At 45.2% G+C, this 26,646-nt stretch overlaps 2 protein-coding genes and 1 pseudogene across 2 annotated transcripts; all 3 read left to right on the top strand.

Moving 5' to 3' along the window:
- Positions 1-8,232: 8,232 nt before the first annotated feature.
- On the top strand, positions 8,233-8,991 carry LOC125634664 (olfactory receptor 52E2-like). The gene has a single exon (XM_048846126.2). The coding sequence runs from the start codon at positions 8,233-8,235 to the stop codon at positions 8,989-8,991; it is 759 nt and encodes a 252-aa protein (XP_048702083.2).
- An 8,227-nt stretch (positions 8,992-17,218) lies between these two features.
- LOC125635306 (olfactory receptor 52N2-like) lies at positions 17,219-18,157 on the top strand. The gene has a single exon (XM_048847238.1). The coding sequence runs from the start codon at positions 17,219-17,221 to the stop codon at positions 18,155-18,157; it is 939 nt and encodes a 312-aa protein (XP_048703195.1).
- A 6,406-nt stretch (positions 18,158-24,563) lies between these two features.
- LOC125635841 (olfactory receptor 52H1-like) lies at positions 24,564-25,501 on the top strand (annotated as a pseudogene).
- The last annotated feature ends 1,145 nt before the right edge of the window (positions 25,502-26,646 follow it).

Raw genomic sequence — 26,646 nt, 5'->3', positions numbered from 1 at the left:
CTTTCTCTACACCAGTCATGATTTTATAGACCTCAATCATATCTCCCCTTAGCCATCTCTTTTCCAAGCGAAAGAGCCCTAGTCTTATTAATCTCTCTTCTATTTTACAAGTTAGGACTTGTCAGGTGTCATCTGAAAAGTTAGGATTTGCTGAAAATGATTTTCCTGTTGGAGTGAATGTGTCATTTTTGTATATGACGTGATGACTATTCACTATGCGCCTGTATTTCAAATGTAGTTACTTCTCAGGGACACCCATTAAGCAAAATGATTCCAGTCTAGAAAGCTGATGGTGAAAACCTATTCAGGGTAATTCACCATTAGGGGAAACAATTAGACATCGGACAGCTTATCTCTCACCTGGTGAGTCTTCCTGAGAATACTCCAAACAGTCTTTGGACCGAGGAGTGCATGCAAGGGCATGTGACCGAACCACAGGACACTGACACTGACATTTTGGGTACCTGTATTTATCCACAAAGTGAGCAGGGAATTCTTTTTGGAACGAAGGATTCCTGCCCTATGTTTAATCTACATAAGGTGGGGTGTGGCTGCATCTAGTGGTCTCACTCCTCACACAAGAGAACTGGAAACATCTGAGGAACAAAGACGGAACTGGGGGAAGTGCTGGTCCCAGGCCAAAAGGGATTTCTGACCTGTGAATGGGAACCTCCTGGAGCGCTTCTTGTATTCCCAGCCAGGGTGAGAAATTGTCGATTCATAGTCAATCTATCTAATACCTCAGGCTTAGTTTCAGTTTTCTTTATTTGCTATGTAACCTGCTTTGATCTCTTTGCTATCACGTATAAACATTTCAAATATATATTTCTGTAGTTCAGTTTCTTTTGTGATTTATCTAAACCACTCTGCCTATGAGCAAAGTTTCTGGGGAAAATCTCAGCTTTTTTAACACAGATTGTAGAATAGCCTTTCCACATCAAGGGGAGGGCGACATCTACCAATGAGCCGACAGTGTAGACCCCTCCAGAGTGCATAGTATTATGGGTTCATACTCCGTAGTAGAACTTGGGGAGCAAGGAAATTCGCTGATGTCCTCCATTTGTACTTGGGTTCCTTAGGTTAGCTCTCCGGTAGCTCCATTTGGGTGTGTATCGCCATCTACTTCTGTGTTGGGTGATAACAAGACCTGGAGAGACACGATCACCAGCAAAGCAGTGAGCAAAAGGGCCAGGCCAGCTGGGTGGTTAGAGGGGTGCATCAGTTCCCATGGCTGCCACACTGAACCCCAGGGTGACAACTAGTCACACTCATACCCTCCAGAGCCCAAATTAGTTCTCCTGGCACCTGTGACTCAAGCATGTTGGAGGGACTGCAGCCTAAACAAAAAATCCACATGTTGCAGTTATTTGATTCCTTTACCACAATGTGCTCACCCCAGCAGGGCACACCCACCTAAAATACCACCATTCTGAAATGGCTGCTGGGCATCAGATCAGGGAAACTCCATAGCTGTTCCCTCATAAAATGTGGGATACCATGTGCGATGAACTCCAGGTCATTTTGGCCGGGGGACTGGTGAAGGAATCACACAGTGAGTGGAGAAGTCCCTTTGTGTTAGTTCTAACCCAGGATAGCATAACCTCTTTCTGCATCGATTTCTGAATGATCAACACAGAATTGAATTTTGATGCTTATCCGATGCAGAGAGTAGAGCTATTTGAAGAGTTGGGACCTGCCAAATATATATATATATATCCATTTTAGATCTCACAAAGGGCTATTGGCAAGTATCTTTTATGCCAGATTCCTCAGTGAAGAACGCTTTTTCCACCCAGTGGACTTGCATCGGTTCATGATTAAGGCATTTGGCCTCCACAGTGTGGCAATGAATTTCAGAGGCTGATGGACTAGATAGTCCAACTTTACGGGGGATATGCAGTGGAACATCTCTCTAATTGATTGAAAATTATATTTGGTACCATACTTCTTGTGGCAGCATTCCCCCCCCCCCCATAGTGTGGATGGCAGTATATTACATGCCAGAATAAAAAGCCACCATCAATTGCTAGGCTGAACAGTCTGCACGACTCTGCTTGCCCTGTTAATCTGAGCCCTTGGTATCAGCGAATTATTTCTTCACTCCCAAGGGAAGCTCTCAAGCTGTAGTTCTCCAGAGTCTAATTTCTGCTCCTCCCACTGCTCATGGAGCCAAGGGAATTGACTGGAAGTCATGGCCAACCAGAGAGTCCGCAGGGACTGTACAGGGGAACCATAAAGGGCACTGTCCAGGATAGACAGTTTCAGACATGTTGGATTCATAGGCTGATTCTCAGGGCTCTGTGTTCCTGTCACGGTAAGGAGATTTCCAGTCTCTGCTGAGCAGTATTTTGATGAGTTGCTTGTTTCTGCATTAAAGTTATAGCTAAGGGCACAGGAAGGATTTCAGGGTTGAAGTCAAGAACCATCTGGGTAGGAATTCACCAGCACAAGGAACTTGAAGTGTTTATATTGTCAGAAAACACCAAGGATTTTCCTAGTAAACTTGGAACTACAAATGTTTTGGAAATAGTTTAGGTAAACATTTGTTTTTAAGAGCAGTTCTTTGTCTCGTTCTGTCTCCTTCTGTCTGTCTTTGTAGTTTCCTTTTTTGGGGGCTGTGTGGTTTTTCCTCTCATTCATTCAGCTCTTCCAATTCAGCAACTTGACTGCATTATTAGGAAGTGCAGCCAAACCTCTGCAGTGGGTATCTGTGTTACCAGAAGATTTACAACAAGAATGGGTGACACATTGGCCAGATTCGCCTCTTACATTCTGCCTTCAGTAGCTCACTCCAGACTGACGCTGGCCTCCCTGAGAGCTAAGTAAGAGCCCCAAAGAGTATTTTGCAAGCCCCATCTTTCACGTCTGGTCTCAGAGCGTCACATGAACTGGGGGTTCCTTCAGACTCGTACAGCACCCTAATAGAAGAGTGGTTTCTGTAGCAGGACCCGACACTCTGATTTTCACAGCTCGAAGCTGAAATTTAAACTCTTCCCATTGAGTTCAAGGGAAAAACTCCTAACAGGGTCAGGATTTCACCTTAAATCCACAGGTAGGGACTTAAATAAAGGACCTGATTTACACCAGCCATGAGAGTCCAGTGATTTCAACTGGAGTCATCCTGTCTCCTCTAAGGACGGGTGAGCTCTTTTGGACCAAAGAAGAACTGACAGGAGAGTTGCTGAAATCTCAGACTCATAGGCTTAAATGTTGAAAACAATTAGGATTATAATATTTTGGTCGGGGGGAAGAGGGGTCTGCTCCCTCTCTGCGCCAACACCTCTGGTTCTGGAGAGGATGGGAAGCACCGAAAAAGTGGTGAAAATTAAAGCATGTTTCTGTCTTAGAGGCAGTGTTGGAAATATCATTGGGATAGCTCAAGGAATGCACAGTGTGTGTGTTTGTGTGTGCATGCGTGCAGATGCACGCACAAGGGGGGAGAGGGATGGGAGAGTGACACGCACCATCCTGCTCTCAATGCACGGAGTTCTGAAACTTTGTGAAATAGGGAATGGACATCTTGCCTAATGCAGAGACGGAAGAGGCGTAACGAGGCCTCCTGGGGCAGGGGGTATGTGTGTATCTCAGATTGTAACATAACATGGACCACACACTTGCAGATTGATTCTGACACCTTTCCCATCCCTCCTCCGTGATCAGCCCCACTACAATCTTGTGAAAACATCAGCATTTGTCAGCATGAAAGGCAGTCTCTGGAAGGTATGTCTGGGTTTCTAACAGGCTGCAATACATTAAAACTTTGTGTTGTTTTGAGGAAGAGTTACTCACACTGGTTCCATTTAATCTGCACATCCTCTATCCCTCCCTCCTGCAGGCAACTCTGGGACATGTCAGGGACTAGATAAATACAGGTGCCATGTGCAGGAACCACTGGTAACTGCCTGAAAGAGTAGGTCACTGCGGCACAGACGTTAAACCGAGGATGTTCTGTGAGCACTTACTAGCCAGTTCTGTTAGTCATTCGTCTGGAGGGTTGTACGTACATTCTGCTGTGCAGAGATATTATGTGGTCAAATCATTCTTTTTCTCACCTAAATGTTCATCCATGCAGTGCCTCACAGGACACTTAAGGCTCATGAAATACACACCTGGTGTGACATTTCCAAGGCACATGAGAATTACTCCTCATCGGGAAAAATGTAACAGAGTCATGAATAGACAAAATGCCTTCAGTAAGCTCAGGCGTGAGCCTGCAGGCACCATCTTGATCATCTCAACTGTACAGAATAGGCCTGTAAAACACAGCCCTGAGAATTTCCCTGAAATTGTTGCTAGAGCAGATCTTTCAGAGAAAGATCCAACCTTGATTTAAAAATGCTCAGTGATGGAGAATCCACCGAGACCCTTGGTAAATTGTTCCAATGGTTATTTACTCTCACTCATAAAAAAGGTACATCTTATCTCCAGTCCCAATTTCTTTAACTTCAACTTCCAGCCAATCTTGTTCCACCTGTGTATGCAAAGTTGAAAAGCCTATTATTAAATATTGCTTCCCTGTGCAGGTATGTAAAGACGGTTATCAAGTCACCCCTTAACCATCTTTGTTACACTAAATAAATTGAGCTCTTTGAGTCTATGACTAGAAGGAAGGTTTTCTAATTTTCAGTAATTCCTGTGACTCTTCTCGGAAACTTCTTCAGTGCGTCAACGTCCATCTTGAATTGTGGACGCCAGAACTGGGCACCATTTCACAGCAGGAGTGGTGCCAATGCCACACACAGAGGCAAAATAACATTTTTACCCCTCATTGAGATTCCTCTCACTTCCATCCCAGGACCACATCGGCCACAGGGTCACCCTGGGAGAGCATCATGAACAGGCCGGACTATGGATTATCTGGCTATGTGGACTCTCTCCTCAGACTCTAGGCTCCCAGCACTCCTAGCTACCTTTGAGACACCACCGCCGTCCTGAGGAAACTACAATCCATCGGTGATCTTCCTGAAAACACCATCCTGCTCACCATGGATGTGGAAGCCCTCTACACCAATATTCCACACAAGGATGGACTACAAGCCGTCAGGAACAGTATCCCTGAAGAGGCCATGTCACACCTGGTGGCTGAGCTTTGTGACTTTGTCCTCACCTACAACCATTTCCGATTTAGGGACAATTGATACCTTCAAGTCAGTGGCACTGCTGTGGGTACCCGCATGGCCCTACAGGATGGCAACATTTTTATGGCTGACCCAGATCAAATCTTCCTCAGCTCTCGTACCCTAGCACCTCTTCTCTACTTGTGGTACATTGATGACATCTTCATCATATGGACTCACAGCAAGGAGGCCCTTGAAGAATTCCACCAGGATGTCAACAATTTCCTCCCAACCATCAACATCAGCCTGGACCAGTCAACATAAGAGATCCACTTCCTGGACATTACAGTGCAAATAAGTGATGGCCACATAAATACCACCTAATACCAGAAACCTAGTGATGGCTATACTTACCTACATGCCTCCAGCTTCCATCCAGGACACATCGCATGATCCATTGTCTGCAGCCAAGCCCTTAGATACAACCGCATTTGCTCCAATCCATCCAAGAGAGACAAACACCTACACAGTCTTTATCAAGGACTCTTAAAACTACAATACCCACCTGAGGAAGTGAGGAAACAGATTCACAGAGCCAGCCAGGTACCCAGAAGTCACCTACTACTGGACAGGCCCAACAAGGAAAATAACAGAACACCACTGGCCATCACCTGCAGCCCCCAGCTAAAATCTCTCCAGCGCATCATCAACGATCTACAACCTATTCTGTAAAATGGTCCCTCACTCTCACAGACCTTGGGAGGCAGGCCAGTCATCACTTACAGACAGCCCCCCAACTTGAAGCAAATACTCACCAGCAACTACACACCACACCACAGAAACACTAACCCAGGAACCATTCCTGCAAAAAACCCCATTGCCAACTCTGTCTACCCTAGGGACATCATCATAGGACCCAAGCACAAAAGACACACCGTCAAGGGCTCATTCACTTGCGCATATACTAATGTGATATATGCCATCCTGTGCCAGCAATGCCCCTCTGCCAAGTACATTGGCCAAACCGGACAGTCTCTACATAAAAGAATAAATGGACAGAAATGAGACATCAGGAATGGTAACTTTAAAAGTGGCCATCCTTCAAGAAAAAAAAAAACTTCAAAAACAGACTTCAAAGAGAAACTGAAGATCTGCAATTCATTTGCAAACATAACACCATTAATTTGGGCTTGAATTGGGACTGGGAGTGGGCCACATCCACCCTGACTCTATTGGCCTTGTCAACACTGGTTCTCCACTTGTAAGGTAACTCCCTTCCTTTCATGTGTCAGGATATTTATGCCTGTATCTATAATTTCCACTCTGTGCATCTGATGAAGGGGGCTTTTTGCCCATGAAAGCTTATACCCAAATAAATCTGTTAGTCTTTAAGGTGCCACCTGACTCCTCATTGTTTTTGTGGATACAGACTAACACGGCTACTTCTCTGATACTGTTTAGCCAATTATCCCTTCATGCCCCAAATATTGTTCAATCCCACAAGAGTCCCCATCGTGTAAACTTCACCTACATTCTTTGTTCCTGGATGTATATATCTACAGGGCCATATTAGAACGTATATTTTTTGCTTTGACCTAGTTTACCAACCAATCCAGATTGCTCTGAATCAGTGACCTGACCTCTTCATTATTTACCATCCTCCAATTGTTGTATCATCTGCAAACTTCATCAATATCCAGACATGAGAATGGATAGTATCTGAGTTGGTGACTTACACTTGTCGGTTAACACCTGCAACTTATAACTCAGACAAAGCTGTCTGTCAGCAAGGGTGCGTCTCACCAAAAGAAACAGGGGAAGTAACAGAGATGCAGGCCTGTTGGCCTAAATAACAAAGACCCTTGCACCCTTTAGGCCCATTCTGTTCAGCACAAAGTCATAGGCCAGCATGATAATGACTGTTTCCATGGTGGACACTTGGCTCCTTTCCAACATAGGAATGGCACAGTGAAATAAACCTATGGTCGATCTAATCCAGTGTCCTCCTTCTGACAGTGACAGCTTCAGGTACTGCAGAAGAAGGTGTAATAAACTTACCAGTAGGTGGATGGGGGGGGGAGAGGGGGTGTGACTTAACTATCAATAGGCTGTGACCCTAATGCCTAACAGCTAGAGATTGGCTTGTGACCTGAAACATGTGGATGTATAGGCTTTCCAAAATATTTATTTAGCTCTCACTATTGTCACTGGAAAGTCTCATTATCCACGTAAATGTCCAAACTCTTGCTGATTCTTGCTTACCTCATGACCTCAACTACCTCTTCAGGTAAGGCGTTCCTCAGTCTATTTTGACACTGAGTGTAGAAAGCATTCTTTATTTATCTATTTTCATTTTGCCACATTTCCATAGAATTGAATGTCCACTTGATCTTCTTTTATAAGACAGGGAGAACGCATTCTTTATAATCTCTGTACCAGTCAGCATATTATAGACTTTATGCCCACTCTCATTCATCTTCTTCATAAAGTAACAAATCCAACATTTTCAACCTCTCCCCTGATGAGAGTTGCCCTGAGCTCTTAATTATTCTCTTTGCCCTTTCCTGATGCCCTCTAGTTCTGCAATATCCGGTGTGAGAAAGGTGCCCGATCAGACACAGGGGAGTCCAGAGGAGGGTGAAACACTGAATGATTGATCTGATGACATTGTATTTTCTGTATGATTTCCCACCCCACTCCTCCTGGATTCCAGAGTTTTGCTGAGTTTCTGACTGTGCTTGCACTGAGAGCAGGGTTTCACATGGCTTGGTTAGCTCCATCTCAGGACTTCTCTGGACTTCACTATAACCAAAATAGTCTTGTGTCGTCTGTAAATGTTACAACCTCACTTCTCTCTCCCCTTTATAGACTGTTAATAACAATAAAATATTTACCATACTCTTTGTTATAAAGTGTGTAACCCCCCTCTCTGTGCTTCTCTCTCTTCACAGGAACCTAGAGCATTTCTGAGCCTGATTGACACACTGAGAACTTCATGGCAACTTTCAACCTCACTGCCTCTAACACTTCAACATTCATCCTAATGGGCTTCCCTGGCCTGGAAGCTGCCTATGTCTGGATTTCCATCCCTTTCACAATGTTCTACATTCTTGGCCTGTGGGGAAATGTTATGCTTCTGTATGTTGTAAGCAAAGAGCAGACCCTGCAAAAGCCGATGTACCTGCTGCTCTGCATGCTGGCGCTAACAGACATCGCCACATCTACCGCCGTCGTGCTGAAGACATTGTTTATATTTTGGTTCAATTTCAAAGGCATTACTGTGGGTGGCTGCCTCACCCAGATTTTCTTCCTTTACATGGTTTCTGTTATGCACTCAGCCATCCTTGTGACAATGGCCTTTGATCGCTATGTTGCCATATGTAACCCTCTGAGATACGCCACCATCCTCAGGAAAGGACAAATAGCTAAGCTAGGGCTTCTATGTTTGATCAAAGCTGTTCTCTTCATTCTGCCTATGACCCTGCTCCTGAGCAGGCTGCCATTCTGCGCCAACCGCGTTATCCCCCACACGTTCTGTGAACCTATAGCTTTGATGAAGTTATCATGTGGGGACATCACACTCCACAGGACATATTGCTTGGTGATAGTGTTTGTGGTCAGCGTGTTAGACCTGTCACTCATTGTCCTGTCCTATTGTCTGATCATCAGGGCCATCCTCAGAATCTCCTCCAAGAAAGCCCACCAGAAAGCCCTCAATACCTGCACAGCCCACATCTGTGTGATGCTGACTTATTATACTCCAGGCCTCTTTGTCAACCTAGCACACCTTTTTGGTCAGAGTATTGCTTCCCACGTTCACATCATCTTGGTCAACCTCTATCTCCTCATCTCCCCCATGCTCAACCCTGTAATTTATGGGGTGAAATCCAAAGAGCTTCGTGACAAATTGGGCAAATACACCTGCAGAATGTGATCACCTGGGGCATGAAGGGTGCCCTGCCCCAGTTTGTCTGAACTCAGCATTGTAGAGGTTCACAGTCTGAGAAGTTCCTCACACCTAATGTCTTATCACCACATCACCCAACAGGGCTCTCTCTACTGCTGAGTTCCCTCTCTTTTGCCATCACCTCACCTCTTTCAGCATCTCCTCTTAGCCCCCAAACTCACACACCCTATCATGTGGCCTTTCCATAACTCTTGGACTACCAGAAGACACTACTGCTTTCTGATGCACTGTGGCTATGCTTACTCCCCGTGTGAAAAAGGTTCTTTATCAGTTTGGTGAACAGAAACTCCAATTTGAGACAGGCGAAGAGAAAAGTAAGAAACTACAATGCTGAACTTCTTTATCATTTGTACAGTGATCCAGTGAATGACATTTACGTGATATTTTTTTACTTCCAATCCGTCAGGAAACCTGGAGTATAAACCAAATAAAGGCTAACCGTAGCAAACTAATTCAACAGAAAATGTGGACACTGACTACCGTCACTGAATGCAATTAGACATAAATAATATAATAATGCTATTGTTTTTTCATTACAAATGTTTTGGGCGACTTTGGGACTATGTTTAATGCTGTTGGGACACTGGGAAACAAGGTTTTGTTGCGTCCGATTTATGGAACACATGCTTGCTGGATGCTAAAATGAATAAGCATCACATTACCTGCACTTGGCACTTCTGGTCTTCTACTCTCTCTGTATGTGACAAGAATCAGGTGAGAGGCTGAAGGAAAAGCTCTCTGACACCGGACGTCTGCTGTTTGTACTTGGGTGGCTTAGGTAAGCCCTCAGGTAGCTCAGTTTGGGTGTGTGGCACTATCTGCTGTCCTTTTCGGAGATAGAGCATGGATCACCAGCAAAACAGTGTGAACAAGGGCCAGCCCTGCTGGGTGATCAGAGGGGTGCAACAATCCCCATGGCTCCTACTTTGCCCTGGGGTAACAACCCATCAAACTCATACCATTCGGAGCCCAAATTAGCCCCCCAGGGACCTGTTACACAGGCATGGGGGAGGGACTGTAGACTGAACAAAAGATCCAGATAAAGCAGTTATTTGATTCCTTTTCTACTGTGTTATCACCCCAGTAGGGCATACCTGTTTAAAAAAAACACCCCATTGATTTTGGAAAGATCAACACGCTATTGAAATTTCATGCTTATCAATCCAGAGACTAGAAGATCGATTAGAACAGTTCAGAGCTGATAGATATATATCCTCTTTAGACTGCACAAAGGGATACTCGGAAGCACCATGATGTCAGAATCCTGAGAGAAGGAAGCCTTTTCCATGCCCTTCGGCTTGCATCAGTTCAACATCCTGTCATTTGGCCTCTACAGAGTGGCAATGAATTTCAGAGGCTAATGGACTGGATATTACAACTGCCTGGGTGATATAAAGTGGTACGCTGCTATGATCAATTGAAAACAGGCTTTGGTCCTATATCTTTTGGCAGCATTCCCACACATAGTGAAGGTGGCAGGACATTAAAAAGCCCTAGACATTGCTAGGCTGAAATGTCTGCAAGACACAGTTTGCCCTGACCATCTGAGCCCCTATTATCCGTAAATTCTTTCTTCCCTCCCAGGGGAAGCTCTCAGGCTGAAGTTCTCCGGGGTTTATTTTTTTTACTCTTCCCACTGCTCATGGAGCTGAGGGAATTATTTGGAAGTTCTGGCCAATCAAAGATTCTGCAGGGAGTCGTACAGGGAAATGATAAAGGTCACTGCCCAGCACGCTGAGTGTCAGGCTTTTGAGATTCATACACTGATTCTCAGGGCTCTGCCGCCCTGTCACTGTAAGTTTATTTCCTCTCTCTGCTGAGCAGGATTTGGGTGAGTTGCCTGTTTCTGCATTAAAGTTAGTGGTTAGGGCTCAGGAAGGGTTCAAGATTCATGTCACAATGCTTCTGGGCAGGAATTTACCAGTACAGTGACTTAAATTATTTAGCATTATCAGAAAGACCAAGTGATTTAGTAGGTAAAATTGGAAGTATAATTGTATTGGAAATAGTTTAGACAAATATTTGTTTTTAAGATCAGTTCCTCGTCTCTTACTGTGTCCTTCTATCTGTTTGAGTAGCTTTCTATTTTAGGGTGCTGTAGTTTTTTCTCTGATTTGCTCAAGTTTTCCAATTCAGCAACTACAGTACCCTGTTGGAAAGTGCAGACAAGGCCTCTGCAGTGGGTGTCTCTGTTAACACAAGAGTGGGTCACACCCTTGTCAGATTCTGCTTGCACATTCTGTGTTCAGTGGGTCACTCCAAATTGACACTGGCCTCCCTGAAAGCAAAATCAGGGCCCATGTCTATTGGAATCCATATCTTTCATACCTGGTCTCAGCAGGACACATAAACTTGGTGGTTCCTTCAGACACTTTCAACACCCTAAGAGAATAGCACTCTCTCCAGCCTGACCAGTATCTGTAATTTCCACAGTTCCGAGATGAAAGTTAAACAGGTAAAAGGGTGAAATTTTGGCCCATTGAGATATACCCTATATTCACAGGTAGGGACTTAAATAAATGACCTGATTTACAACAACCGTAATCCTCCAGTGACTTCAGCTGCAGACGTTCTGTGGCCTCTATGGATGGGTGAGCTCATTTGTACCAAAGAAGAACTGACAGGAGAGTTGCTCAAATCTTAAACCCACAGGCTTAGAGGATCAGAACAATTAGAAGAACAATTCTTTTTGTTGGGGGCAGAGAGGGGTTTGTTCTCTTCGTACCTCTGCATCTCTCTTTCTGGAGAGGAAGAGAAGAATCAAAAGGCAGTAAAGAGAAAAGCATGTTTCTGGCTCAGAAGAAACCAGGTGGGGTTGGAAATCTCACTGTGGCAGATCCAGGTCTGTGTGTGCGTATGGGGGGACGAGGACGTGCAGTATCCAGATCACAGTGGCACTGTAGCAGATTGTCTCTGACACCACCCCACATCTGGACTATCCTTCCTCCTGTTAGGATCCACACTACTGCCTCATAGTAACATCATCAATTGCTAACATGGAAAAGCAGCCTCAGGAAGGGGTGTCCGCGTTTCTAACGGGCTGCAGTACGTTAATGCTTTGTGTCATTTTGAAGAGGAGTGGCTCACACTGGCTCCTTTTAATCTTCCTGTCCTCTTTCCCTACCGCCAGGTCTGTCCCGCTCTCCTTCCCTGCACAGGCTGAGCTGCTGGTGGGGTTTCCTTTGTCTCCCAGAAAGGCAGTCCAGGCTGATCTCCCCCTTTTCCACAGTGCAGGCCGACACTGAGTTTAACCTTCGTCTGAGGAGCTATTTCTGTGAGCTGTCATTGTAGGGACTGGCACCTGGTTTTGGTCTTGGGTAAGGGGTATAACTGTGTGACAGGGCTGAAAGTTGTGGGGTGGGGAACCTACATGAACAAGTGGCCAGCACTGGGGGTTCTGGGGATGAAGCGGGGGGTACATGGGCAGGCGGGGAGCACTGAGGTTATGGGGCAAGGAGCAGGGTTTACATCGACAGGCAGGCTGAACTGGAGTTTGTGAGGGCATGGCGGGACCTTTCTTTGTCCGGAGTGTATTTTGGGGTGGGTGTCAGAGTCTCTTTCTCTTGCCAAACCACAGAACTGCAGTCCAGGTGTCACAAAGATTACTCAGCTTGCTTCCCCAATGGCTGTTGTTGAACGTTAATTACATAACTTCAATTGATCTTCCTACTGGTGAAGTGACTGATCTTTGTTCTTCAGTTGGATCAATCTCCCATCAGACTCTGATTCCACCCCCATCTGTATCTGCTTCCCCAGCTCCAATTCCAAGTGTGCCGATTTCAACAGCACGCTGGTGTTAAGGAAAAGTTAGCACATGTGACTCCATTTTGGTTTGGGGCCCACCATTGTTTAAATGCCAGCACATCATACACCAGGAGGAGTGATCCTTAGATACTGAATCCCTGTGAAAATCCTCCTCCTTGTCTCCAGCCTGCCTTGACTCCCAGTATCTGGTTTTTGTCAGTCTCTAACTCCCTGTTTCTTGGCCTTGATGTGAGGCCTCCCATCCTGATAATAAAGGTTACTGATGCATGGCTTTAGGACCATGTTGTGTAATTAACATACTGGTATAGCATGAGGAACGCACCAAGCAGGGATAGGTGGTAGATAAGACAAGGGTTTGTTTATTGGCTAAGGTTTCTGATGCACGAGGGCAACATGCTTTGCTAAAAAGTATATAACCTTTGTATAATCTGTATTCAGGGTCCCCTCCTGGCTAGCAGGGGGGCACCACGCTCCAGGGTAATAAACTTAGTGTCTTTTGGGAACTCTGCAGTTGTGGACTTTGTTTATGTGCCTCAGCCTAGATTCGAACTGTGCGTGACCTATCAGGTATAATTCTCAGCAGTTGTGTGCGTGTCCTACAAGGTGTAATTCGTAACACTGGTCACCAGTGTCTTCTCCATGCTCCCCAGCCCTCCTTGGCTCCCACAACCTCTGAGCCGCCCCATGCTCCCCACAACTTCTCCCCTGCTGGGGGTGAGGGGCCTCTAATCACACCTGTAGAGCTTCTCTTGTTACACCCATACTCACTGCAGGGTGCTTCAAAAACTGCCACACGGGAACAACTGGCAATTTGAGAAGTATCCACGTTACATAATGAGAGCGGTAACTATGGGAAATGTGAGGGCCTAGATCAATGCAGCTGTCATGTGCAGGAGCCCCTGAAGGCTGACTGAAAAAGTGCGCCACTTGGACAGAGACAGTAAAGAAAGGATGCTCTGGGACCATTTGCCAGCCACCCCTCTTAGTCATTAATAGCAAGGGTTGTACATTTATTCCTCAGTGCAGAGATTTTGTGGCTCAAGTCATAATTATTCTCACCTAAAACATTCATCCATGCAGTTCCTCATGGGATCCCACAGCCTCATCAAATATTCAACCAGCGTAACACTTCCAAGGCATTGCAGTCTAATGACCATTTGTCTGCATGGGGCTAAATTCAGCATGGTCACAAATAGGAAAAAATGCCTTCAGTAATTTCGGGCGCTAACTTGCAGGCAAAATGCCATCAGCTGACCTATGGGGACATGTTCATAGATTCCAAGGTGAGTAGGGACTATTGTGATCTTCTTGTCTGTATAATACAGGCCTGAGAATTTCCCCAAGATTATTCCTAGAGCAGATCTTGTAGAGAAACTTCCAAATTAGATTTAAACTTTCTCAGTGATGAAGAACCACCGAGAACCATAGTAAATTGTTCCAGTGGTTAATTACTCTCAAATGCGTGCCTTATTTCCAGTCAGAATTTCTTTAACTTCAACTTCCAGACATCGTATCATTTTACATTTCTGTATGTTAGGCTCAAAAGCCTATTATTAAATATTTGTTCCCAGTCCTGGTACTTGCAGACTGTTAGCAAATCATCCCAAAACCATCATTGTTGCACTAAATAGATTGAGATCTTTGAGTCTATCAGTATAAGACAGGTTTTCTAATCTTTTACTAATTCTTGTGATTCTTCTCTGAATCTTCTACAGTGTATCAACAGCCATCCTTAATAGTGGACAAGAGAACTGGACAGAGGATTCCAGCAGCTGTCACATGAGTGCCAAATACAGAGGTAAAATAACTTTGCTCCCTTACCTTGATACCCCCCTCTTTATCATCCCAGGATCACATGGGCTGTTTTGAGCACAGGGTCACACTGGGAGCTCATGTTTAGCTAATTATCCTTTTTCACCCCAAAATCTTCTTCAGAATCATTGTGTTTCTCAAGATAATCCCCAATCGTGTTAGCATCACCTACATTCTTTGTTCCTAGATTAATATATCAACATAGCTTTATTAGAACATGTATTATTTGCTTCGACCCAGTTGACAAACCAATCCAGATTGCTCTCAAACACTGAACTATCCTCTTCATTATTTACCATCCTCCAATTTTTTTTTTGTCATCGTCAAATCTCATCAATATTCGGGCATGAAAAGGGTAGGCAGATGAAAGTCTCTGCTTACATTTGTCAGTTATCACCTGCAAATTATGTCTCAGGCGAAGCTGGGTGCCTGCAAAAAAGTGTCTCACCAAAAGACACAAGGAAAGTAACAGATGTTCAGACCTGTATGTGACTGGTTGGACCACAGAAACCCCCTTGGGGCTGCTAACTGGTGTGCCAAGACTAATTCTGCTCCTGCTTTCCTGCCCTGCCAGCTTGGGACTTCAGTTCCCTGCCTGGTTTGAACCAGACCCGCTAGCCTGCTGCTACCCCAAACCCAGGTCTGAACCACGTCCCCTAACAGCTGTAGGCTAAACTGAAAGCAGCTTAAGAAGTGTACCTATCTTTGACCCTCAGATGCCCAAATCCCAATGGCGTCTAAACCCCAAATAAATCTGTTTTACTATGTCTAAAGTAGTAACAGACAGTACAAAGAGAATTACCAAGCAAAATAAAACAAAACACGCATGCCTATGCCTAATACAGATAAAATCTCACCCTCACAGATGTTTCAATAAGTTTCTTTCTCAGATTGGACGCCTTTCTAGACTGGGCGCAACCCTTTCCCCTGGTACAGTCCTTGTTCTAGCTCAGGTGGTAACTAGTGGATTTGTCATGACTGCAGCCCCCTTTTTTCTGTTCCACCCCCTTATATGGCTGTGGCACAAGGCTGGAATCTTTTTTCTCCCTGGGTCCCCACCCCTCCTTCTAAATGGAAAAGCACCAGGTTTAAGATGGATTTCAATACCAGGTGACATGGTCACATTTCCTGTGAGACCCCAAGCCTTCATTCCTCCCGGCCTGACTCACAGGAAGGCCTGCCTGCAAACAGAGCCATCAGTTGTCCTGGTTAATGGGAGCCATCAAGATTCCAAACCACCATTAATGGCCCACACTTTGCCTCATTACAATAGGCCCTCAGAGTTATATTTCACATTTCTAGTTGCAGATACAAGAGTGATACATTTATACAAATACAATGACCACACTCATTAGATTATAAACTTTGTAATGATACCTTACAAGAGACCTTTTGCATGAAGCATATTTTAGTTACCTTATATTCACACTCAGCATATTTTCATAAAATCATATAGAGTGCAATGTCACACTGTATCCCTAAATACTATGACCCTTGTGCCCTTCATGCCCATTCTGTTGAGCACAAGGTCATAGCCCAGCACGATAACGTCTGTTTCCATGGTGGACACTTGGCTCCTCGTGAACATAGATATGGTCTTGTGAGTCAGATCTATGGTCAATCAAGTCCAGTTTCTTGTCTCCAACAGTGACAGCCCCACGTACTGCAGAAGGTGTAAAAAACGCAGTAGTAGGTGGATTGGGTGGGATGAATTGACCATCAAGAGGCTGTGACCCTAATGCCTAACAACTAAAGATTCACTTTTGCTTTGAAACACATGGCTGTATAGGCTTTCAAAAATATTTATTTAGGTCTAACTATTGTCACTGGAAAGTCTCACTGTCCATGAAAATGTCCAAACTCTTCCTGCTTCTTACTTATCTCATATCCTCAACTACCTCTTGTAGTAAGGAGTTCCTCAGTCTGTTTAGGCACTGAGTGAAGAAAGCATTCTTTATCTATCTATTTTGATTTTGCCATATTTCAATTTAATTGAATGTCTACTTGATCTTGTTTTATGAGACAGGGAGACACATTCTCGCCCAGCTCTCTACCAGTCAGTATTTTATAGACTTTCCTCATGTTCCTTTTTATTCATCTCCTTTGTAAGGCAACAATCCAAGGCTTTACAACCTCTCTCCATATGCCAGTTTCCCCTGACCCTTGATCATTCTCGTTGCCCTTCCGAGAACCCCCTATTTCTGCAATATCCTGTGTGAGAAGGGTGCACAGTATGACACAGAGGAGTCCAGAGGAGGGTGAAACTTGACTGGCTGATCTCATGTGATTGTATTTTCTTTATGATTTCCCAATCCCACTCCTCCTGGATTCGAGTGTTTTGCTGAGTTTCTCTCCATGCTTGCACTGAAAGCAGGGTGTCACATGGCTTGGTTTGCTCCATCTGAGGACTTCTATAGACTTGAGTATAATCCGAATAATAATTATGTTATCTATAAATTTTGGCACCTCACTTCTCACCCCCCTTTCTTGACTATTAATAACTATAAAATATTTACCTTACTATTTCTTATAAAGTGTGTAACCCCCCTCACTGTGCTTCTCTCTCTTCACAGGCACCTTGAACATTTCTGAGCCCAATCGACATACTGAGAAATTCATGGCAGCTTTCAACCTCACGCCCTATGACCCTTCAACATTCATCTTAATGGGCATCCCTGGCCTGGAAGCTGCCCATGTCTGGGTTTCCATCCCTTTTGCAATGTTCTACGTTATTGGCCTCTTGGAAAATTTCATGCTTCTGTATGTTGTAAGCAAAGAGCTGACGCTGCAAAAGCCGATGTACCTGCTGCTCTGCATGCTGGCGCTGACAGAGATCACCACCTCTACGTCCGTTGTGCCAAAAGCACTGTGCATATTTTGGTTCAATTTGAAAACCATTACTGTGGCTGGCTGCCTCACTCAGTCGTTCTTCCTTCCCATGGTTACCGTTATGCACTCAACTATCCTCATGACAATGGCCTTTGATCGCTACGTTGCCATTTGTAACCCTCTGAGATACGCCACCATCCTCACTAAAGGACGAGTAGCTAAACTAGGGCTTCTAGGTTTGATCAAATCCATTCTCTTTGTTCTGCCTCTGCCCTTGCTCCTGACCAGGCTGCAATTCTGTGCGAACCGCATTGTCCCCCACACACACTGCGAACCTATAGCTGTGGCAAAGATATCATGTGGGGACATCACAGTGAACAGCATATATGGCTTGGTGATACTGTTTCTAGTCATCGGTCTAGACCTGACGCTCATTGCCCTGTCTTATGGTCTGATCCTCAAGGCCGTCCTCACAATCTCCTCCAACAGAGCCCACCATAAAGCCCTCAACACCTGCATAGCCCATGTCTGCGTGATGCTGACATATTATACTCCCAGCCTCTTCTACCACCTAACACAACGTTTTGTAAAGGACATTGCTCCACACGTTCACATCATCTTTGCTGACCTCTATCTTCTCATCCCTCCTATACTCAACCCTATCATTTATGGGGTCAAAACCAAAGAGCTTCGTGAGAAATTGGGCAAATACACCTGCAGATGGTGATCGCCTGGGCCACTGATTTTAAACCCTTGTGACAAGAGGGGAAAGGCTATCTCCTCCTTAATCAAGGGTGCTCTGTCTCAGTTTGGCTGAGCTCAGCATTGTGGAAGTTCAGTCTGAGAAGTTCCTCACACCAAACATCTTATCACTCCATCACCAAGCACAGCTCTCTCCATTGCTGAGTTCCCTCTCTCGGACCAACGGTTGACCTCTTTTTTTGTCACCGCCAGCACGCAACCCCCACACAGCCTGTCCCTCGGCCTTTCCGTGGCTCTGACACTACCAGGTAGCTTTTCCTTAGTCCCTGTGTGAACAAGGATCTTTATCAGTTTGATGAACAGAAGCTGCAATTTGAAGAGAAAAGTAAGAAACTAAAATGCTCAACTTCTTTATCAATTTTACCATAATCCGGTGACTGAAACATATCTGATTTTCTTTACTTCTAATCTTTCAGGAAACCTGGGGGATAAACCACAGACAGACTGTAACAAACTAATTCAATGCAAAATGTGGACATTGACTACCGTCACTGAATGGAATTAGAAGTAAACAATATAATTATGCGATTGCTGTTTTTTCATTACAAATGATTTGGGCTACTTCTGGGCTCTGTTTAATGCTACCATTTGCCATGTTTGGTTTGAATCACCTGCCGTCCATCAGTAGGCATGCAAGCACCAGTACTGGAGTTCTGATTTTGACTGAATTGTCGTCTCATAGGTGTGTTGCTAATGTGGACAAAATCCTGCTCAGGCTTGTAGCTTTTTTGTTTTTAATCAAATCTGTAGTAGGTATGTAACAAAAGCTTTCATTTATTATTTTATGTACAGAGAAATGTGTTAATATAAATAAGTTTGTTTCAAGAAATAGATTGGGCTACTTTCAGGTGAGTTTTTAAGTGACTTTGATCTACTAATGCAGTGGAAATCTGGCAATGCCAGCCAGATGCAGAAGTGCCAGAGAAGCAGGCCCTAAGGCAGAGCTCAGGGGCTATAGCTGGAGCTGACTAGAACTGGAAGATGGGGCAGCACAGACCAGATGTGCTAAAAGGAGCCAGGGCAGAGCTAGAGTGGGGAACTCCGGGGCCAGATCCAGTATAGTGGATGCCAACTATGGCGCAAGTAACACTGCACCCGAGAAAAATATGTAGCTGGGGAGAATAAGGTGGGGCAATGGAATGAGACCCCAGGACAGGGAAACGTGGCCTGACAGGAGGGTCTTGAAGGTCAGACACGGGGGGCGGTGACATGAACCCAAAGTGAGGGTGGATGCTTGGAAGAAGGGCCCTGCCACCTAATATCTTTGGGCTCTGATGCCTTTCTCTAGAGCTTGGGGGTGCCAGTTGCAGTATCTTGTGGATATCTTCATGATACAAACTCCCTGCCCTAGCCATCTTTAAAAGTGGAATAGCTCATGAGGTCACTTTATCAAAGATCTTCACTGAGCTACCATGGTAACACCCTGATAGGATGCACAGAGGCACAGCTATTGTCTCAGGCTCCCTGCAAACAACTGAATGCAAAAAGCATAATGATATAAATGGGGTATGTGAGTTGGGTGCTTGGCAGTCTAGGTACAATGCTATACCTGTACTATTTGGCTCAGGATGAGGCAAGTTCCTTTGCAAATAGAAGCACTAAAGACTTCAGAGGTTTTTCTTTTTTTAAATTGGAGCTGGGATTGTGGCACATGTGATAGGAAGAGGGCCTGAAACATAAGCCCTTGTAGCAGAGGCCTGGTGTGAGGCCTGCACCTATAAGACAAAGTTAAGTGTGAGCAAGAGGATCACTCTCAGAATCTGGCAAGAACAGGGCGGATATTGCAGAAAGACATGCTCCGAAGTAGTTACGTATAAGAAACCAATTCCAGAAAGCTGGTACGAGAACACCTCTTCAGAAAACACATTCCTCAATGAGAACAAGAACACTCTGTTCCACCTTGAGAATAGTGGATAGGGATGTTTTGATCAAACCAACATGTGAAAGGTAATGTGCGGTCCCTGGGTATGTCAGAGGGTGGCATCCTGGTACTTCAGAAGCAATATGTAACTTGTTTGTACTGGGGTATAAAAAGTATCTCAGAGGACGTGTCTTTGTCTTGCCTAAGAGTTGGTGGAGAGTCCTGACACTAACTGAGCCAGTCCATTGCAATGGGCATACGTGTATTAGTGTACCTGTACTGGTTGAGCCAGAATATTTAGGACCGCGCTTCATTGACAATAAATCTGAGCCAATTCCTTCTCTGCGAGCCAAGTCTGTAGATTTATCGGGAAGATCGGTCTGAGTTGGCTGTATGGCCTATCTGGCCAAAGTCAGTACAGCACAAAGAAAGAACATACACACGCAGCCAAACATCTGTCAAGAGCACACAACGTGTGCCTTCTAGACAATCGGTCCAGCTCACTGAAGCACATCGAATAAGCCCAACTGGAGTTTTGGTCTTCAGAACTTGGAATCAGTGTCCAACATGGCTCTTAACGTCATTAAAGCATCAGAACCTCGAAAAGGTGTGAAGTCGCTCCACAATTCCCACCTTTGTTCCTGTGTGTCTTGTCCTGAGCACTGGGAACCTCACAACATACCCCAGCCAAACGCACAATCCCCCCACAAAAGAGCCACACACATGCTGAGTGGGCAGAGGAAATTGTGCCAACAGGGACAGTTGCAGGCCAGAATTGGTGGAAGCCTCATTTCCACCTTATACCTAAAACCTTGCTAGCAACAAAAATTTCATCCATACAGTGGATGGGTCTGGAGTGGGTGCATGAAGGAGGCAGCCAGGCCTGTCACTGATGACCAGCGCTGGCAATTCACCTTGTGCAGTTTAGGCAGAGCTACCAAGGAGGGTGACCAAATTCCTTGCTCCATATTTTACTCCTCACAAGCAAGGAAACACCCCTTAAAGCACCAAAGAGAACTGAATAAGTATCACAGGGTCTCAGATTCTCAGCAGAGACTTTAGGGCTCTGAGTTACATCCCGCATTGTTAGATGTCTTTTCAGGATTTTTCTGAAAGCGATTCACAGAGTGAAACCTTGGAGCTATTGCATGTAAAACCCTGACAAAGAAATGTTAATAGATTCCCATTCAGTTTCAAGGATAGACTACCTCTAGACAGTAGAATAGTACCCTTGGGATCAGAGTGTCAGCTAGCTGTTATTAAATGGTGTCATAAATATAAAGGGGAGGGTAACCACCTTTCTGTATACAGTGCTATAAAATCCCTCCTGACCGGAGGCAAAGTCCTTTTACCTGTAAAGGGTTAAGAAGCTAAGGTAACCTGGCTGGCACCTGACCCCAAATGACCAATGAGGGGACAAGACACTTTCAGATCTGGAGGTGGGGAAAAGGCTTTTGTCTGTCTGTCCGTGTGATACCTTTGCTGGGATCAGATCAAGGATGCAAGCCCTCCAACTCCTGTAAAGTTAGGAAGTAATCTAGCTAGAAAGTGCTTTAGGTTTTCTTTATTTTGGCTTGTAAATTCGCTGTGCTGGAGGAAATGTGTATTCCGGTTTTAGTGTCTTTTTGTAACTTAAGGTTTTGCCTAGAGGGATTCTCTATGTTTTGAATCTGACTGCATGTAAGATTATTATGGGATACCGGGAGGAAGCACGAGCAGGAGAATGCAGAAGAGGAGGGCTCCTGCCTCATAGTAAGAAAGCAGGACAAATAGCAAGTTATCTCAAGTTCCGATACACAAATGCAAGAAGCCTGGGAAACAAGCATGAAGAACGGGAAAGGACAGGCAGGGCAGAAAAGGTGGGGGAGTTGCATTGTATATAAGAGAGCAATATGACTGCTCAGAGCTCTGGTATGAAACTGCAGAAAAACCTGAGAGTCTCTGGATTAAGTTTAGAAGCGTGAGCAACAAGGGTGATGTCCTGGTGGGAGTCTGCTATAGACCACGGACCAGGGGGATGAGGTGGATGAGGCTTTCTTCCGGCAACTCACAGAAGTTACTAGATCGCAAGCCCTGGTTCTCATGGGAGACTTCAATCACCCTGATATCTGCTGGAAGAGCAATACAGAGGTGCACAGACAATCCAGGAAGTTTTTGGAAAGGGTAGGGGACAATTTCCTGGTGCAAGTGCTGGAGAAACCAACTAGGGGCAGAGCTGTTCTTCAACTGCTGCTCACAAACTGGGAAGAATTAGTAGGGGAAGCAAAAGTGGATGGGAACCTGGGAGGCAGTGACCATGAGATTGTCGAGTTCAGGATCCTGACACAGGGAAGAAAGGAGAGCAGCAGAATATGGACCCTAGACTTCAGAAAAGCAGACTTTGACTCCCTCAGGGAACTGATGGGCAGGATCCCCTGGCAGAATAACATGAGGGAGGAGAGCTGGCTGTATTTTAAAGAATCCTTATTGAGGTTACAGGGACAAACCATCCCGATGTGTAGAAAAATAGGAAATATGGCAGGCGACCAGCTTGGCTTCACAGTGAAATCCTTGCTGATCTTAAACACAAAAAAGAAGCTTACAAGAAGTGGAAGATTGGACAAATGACCAGGAAAGAGTATAAAAATATTGCTCGGAAATGCAGGAGTGAAATCAGGAAGGCCAAATCACACCTGGAGATGCAGCTAGCACGAGACGTTAAGAATAACAAGAAGGGTTTCTTCAGGTATGTTAGCAACAAGAAGAAAGTCAAGGAAAGTGTGGGCCCCTTACTGAATGAGGGAAGCAATCTAGTGAGAGAGGATGTGGAAAAAGCTAATGTACTCAGTGCTTTCTTTGCCTCTGTCTTCGCGAACAAGGTCAGCTTCCAGACTGCTGCACAGGACAGCACAGAATGGGGAGGAGGCGACCAGCCCTCTGTGGAGAAAGAAGTGGTTCAGGACTATTCAGAAAAGCTGAAGGAGCACAAGTCCATGGGGCCGGATGTGTTGCATCCGAGAGTGCTAAAGGAGTTGGCGGATGTGATTGCAGAGCTATTGGCCATTATCTTTGAAAACTCATGGCCATTGGGGGAGGTCGCGGACGACTGGAAAAAGGCTAATGTAGTGCCCATCTTTAAAAAAGGGAAGAAGGAGGATCCAGGGAACTACAGGCCAGTCAGCCTCACCTCAGTCCCTGGAAAAATCACGGAGCAGGTCCTCAAGGAATCAAATCTGAAGCACTTAGAAGAGAGGAAAGTGATCAGGAACAGTCAGCGTGGATTCACCAAGGGCAAGTCATGCCTGACTAATCTAATCGCCTTCTATGATGAGATTACTGGTTCTGTGGATGAAGGGAAAGCAGTGGATGTATTGTTTCTTGACTTTAGCAAAGCTTTTGACAGGGTCTCCCACAGTATTCTTGTCAGCAAGTTAAGGAAGTATGGGCTGGATGAATGCACTATAGGGTGGGTAGAAAGCTGGCTAGATTGTCAGGCTCAACGGGTAGTGATCAATGGCTCCATGTCTAGTTGGCAGCCGGTATCAAGTGGAGTGCCCCAAGGGTCGGTCGTCGGGCCAGTTTTGTTCACTATCTTCATTAATGATCTGGAGGATGGCGTGGATTGCACCCTCAGCAAGGTTGCAGATGACACTAAACGGGGAGGAGAGGTAGATACACTGGAGGGTAGGGATAGGATACAGAGGGCCCTAGAGAAATTAGAGGATTGGGAAAAATAAATCTGATGAGGTTCAACAAGGACATGTGCAGAGTCCTGAACTTAGGACGGAAAAATCCAATGCACCGCTACAGACTAGGGGTCGAATGGCTAGGCAGCAGTTCTGCAGAAATGGACCTAGGGGTGACAGTGGATGAGAAGCTGGATATGAGTCAGCAGTGTGCCCTTGTTGCCAAGAAGGCCAATGGCATTTTGGGATGTATAAGTAGGGGCATAGCGAGCAGATCGAGGGACGTGATCGGTCCCCTCTATTCGACATTGGTGAGGCCTCATCTGGAGTACTGTGTCCAGTTTTGGGCCCCACACTACAAGAAGGATGTGGATAAATTGGAGAGAGTCCAGTGAAGGGCAACAAAAATGATTAGGGGTCTAGAACACATGACTTATGAGGAAAGGCTGAGGGAGCTGGGATTGTTTAGCCTGCAGAAGAGAAGAATGAGGGGGGATTTGATAGCTTCTTTCAACTACCTGAAAGGGGGTTCCAAAGAGGATGGCTCTAGACTGTTCTCAATGGTAGCAGATGAAAGAACGAGGAGTAATGGTCTCAAGTTGCAGTGGGGGAGGTTTAGATTGGATATTAGGAAAAACTTTTTCACTGTGAGGGTGGTGAAACACTGGAATGCGTTACCTAGGGAGGTGGTAGAATCTCCTTCCTTAGAGGTTTTTAAGGTCAGGCTTGACAAAGCCCTGGCTGGGATGATTTAACTGGGAATTGGTCCTGCTTCGAGCAGGGGGTTGGACTAGATGACCTTCTGGGGTCCCTTCCAACCCTGATATTCTATGATTCTATGATTCATGGCAGCTTTCAGCCTCACCCCCTCTGACCCTTCATCATTCATCCTAATGGTCATTCCTGGCCTGGAATCTGCTCATGTGTGGATTTCCATCCCTTTCACAATGATCTTCATTATTGGCCTTTTGGAAAATTTCATGCTTCTGTATGTTGTAAGCAAAGAGCATACCCTACACAAGCCAATGTACCTACTGCTATGCATGCTGGCACTCACAGATATCACCACGTCTACCTCTGTTGTGCCAAAAGCACTGTGCATATTTTGGTACGATTTGAAAACCATTACTGTGCGTGGCTGCCTCACCCAATCTTTCTTCCTTCACTCGGTTACTGTTATGCACTCAACCATCCTCATGACAATGGCCTTCGATCGCTACATTGCCATCTGTAACCCTCTGAGATACACCACCATCCTCACCAAAGGACAAGTTGATAAACTAGGACTTCTAGGTTTGATCAAATCTGTTCTCTTGTTCTGCCTCTGCTCCTGCTCCTGAGCAGGCTGCCATTCTGTTCCAATCGCATTATTCCCCACACACGCTGTGAACCCATAGCTGTGGCGAAGATATAGTGTGGGGACGTCAGAGTGAACAGCATATATGGATTGGTGTTACTGTTTCTAGTCATCGGGTTAGACCTGACTCTTATTGCCCTGTCCTATGGTCTCATCATAAAGGCCGTCCTCAGAATCTCCTCCAACCAAGCCCACCAAAAAGCCCTCAACACCTGCACAGCCCACATCTCTGTGGTGCTGATGTATTATACTCCCAGCCTTTTCTCCCACCTAACACACCGTTTTGGTCAGGACATTGCTCTGCATGTTCACATCATCTTTGCTGACCTCTATCTCCTCATCCCTCCCATGCTCAACCCTATCATTTATGGGATCAGATCCAAAGAGCTTAGTGACAAAGTGGGCAAATACATCTGCAGAAAATGATCACCATGGGTCATTGAAAGATTGAAATCTTTGTGACAAGAATTAGAAAGTATATGTCCTCATTAATCCAGAGTGCTCTGTCCATGTTTGGCTGAGCTCAGCGTTGTGGGAAATGGGACATGAACCCAATATGAGGGTGGATGATGGGGAAAAGGGCCCTGCAACCTAAAGTCTGTGGGCTCTGCTGCCCTTCTGTAGCACTTGGGGGATGCCACTTGCCGTATCTTGTGAATATCTTCATTATACAAATTCCCCCCTCCCCCCGTGCCATCTTTACAAGTGGAATAACCCACAAGGTCATTGTTTCAATGATCTTCACTGGGTCTCCTTGGTAACACTCCAATAGGATGCACAGAGGCCCAGCAACTGTGTCAGTCTCCCTGGAAACAACTGAAGGACAAAGGCAGAAATGATGGAAGCTGTGGCATGCGTGTTAGGTCCTGGTCAGTCAAGGTACAATGCTATACCTGTTCTACTAAGCTCATGATGAGGCAAATTCCCATGCAAATAGAAGCACTAAAGATTTTACAGCCATTTTTTTTTCAATATTAGCTGGGCTTTTGGTGCCTTTGGTAGGTAGAGGGCCTGAAACAGAAGCCCTTGTACCAGAGGCCTAGTGTGGTGCCTGAGGCCTGGGCTAAAATAATCAAAACTTTGCAACTATAAAGCAAAGTTAAGTGTGAGCAAGAGGCAGGCTCACAGAATCTGGCAAGAACAGGGCTGATATTGCAAAACACACATTCCTAAATAGTGCTAGGCACAAGAATATAGACACAAACACATTCCAGAAAGGTGGTACTAGAACACCCCAATACCAAACACATTCCTCAAAGAGAACAGGAACATGCTGATCCATCTTAAGGATAAGGTTAGGGATAACAGCATTATGGGTAGAGATGTTTTGATTGAACCGACATGTACAAGGTAATGTGCGGTCCCTGGATATGTCAGCGGGTGGCACCTAATACTTCAGAGGGTGGCATCCTGATACATCAGGAGCAACATGTAACTTGTTTGTACTGGGATATAAATATGTATCTCAGAGGACGTGTCTTTGTCTGGCTTTGGGGATAATGGAAAGCCCTGCCATGAACTGAGTTAGTCCATTGCAATGGTCATATATGTGTTCTTAACAATTTAGCAGG

The sequence above is a fragment of the Caretta caretta genome, chromosome 1 (assembly GCF_965140235.1).
Source record: "Caretta caretta isolate rCarCar2 chromosome 1, rCarCar1.hap1, whole genome shotgun sequence".
NCBI lineage: Eukaryota > Metazoa > Chordata > Testudines > Cheloniidae > Caretta > Caretta caretta.
This window is presented reverse-complemented; position numbering and strand designations above follow the sequence as displayed.

Excerpts from the sequence above, each read along its gene's own strand:
- LOC125634664 (XM_048846126.2), top strand. The coding sequence starts at position 8,233 with ATGTACCTGCTGCTCTGCATGCTGGCGCTAACAGACATCGCCACATCT.
- LOC125635306 (XM_048847238.1), top strand. The coding sequence starts at position 17,219 with ATGGCAGCTTTCAACCTCACGCCCTATGACCCTTCAACATTCATCTTA.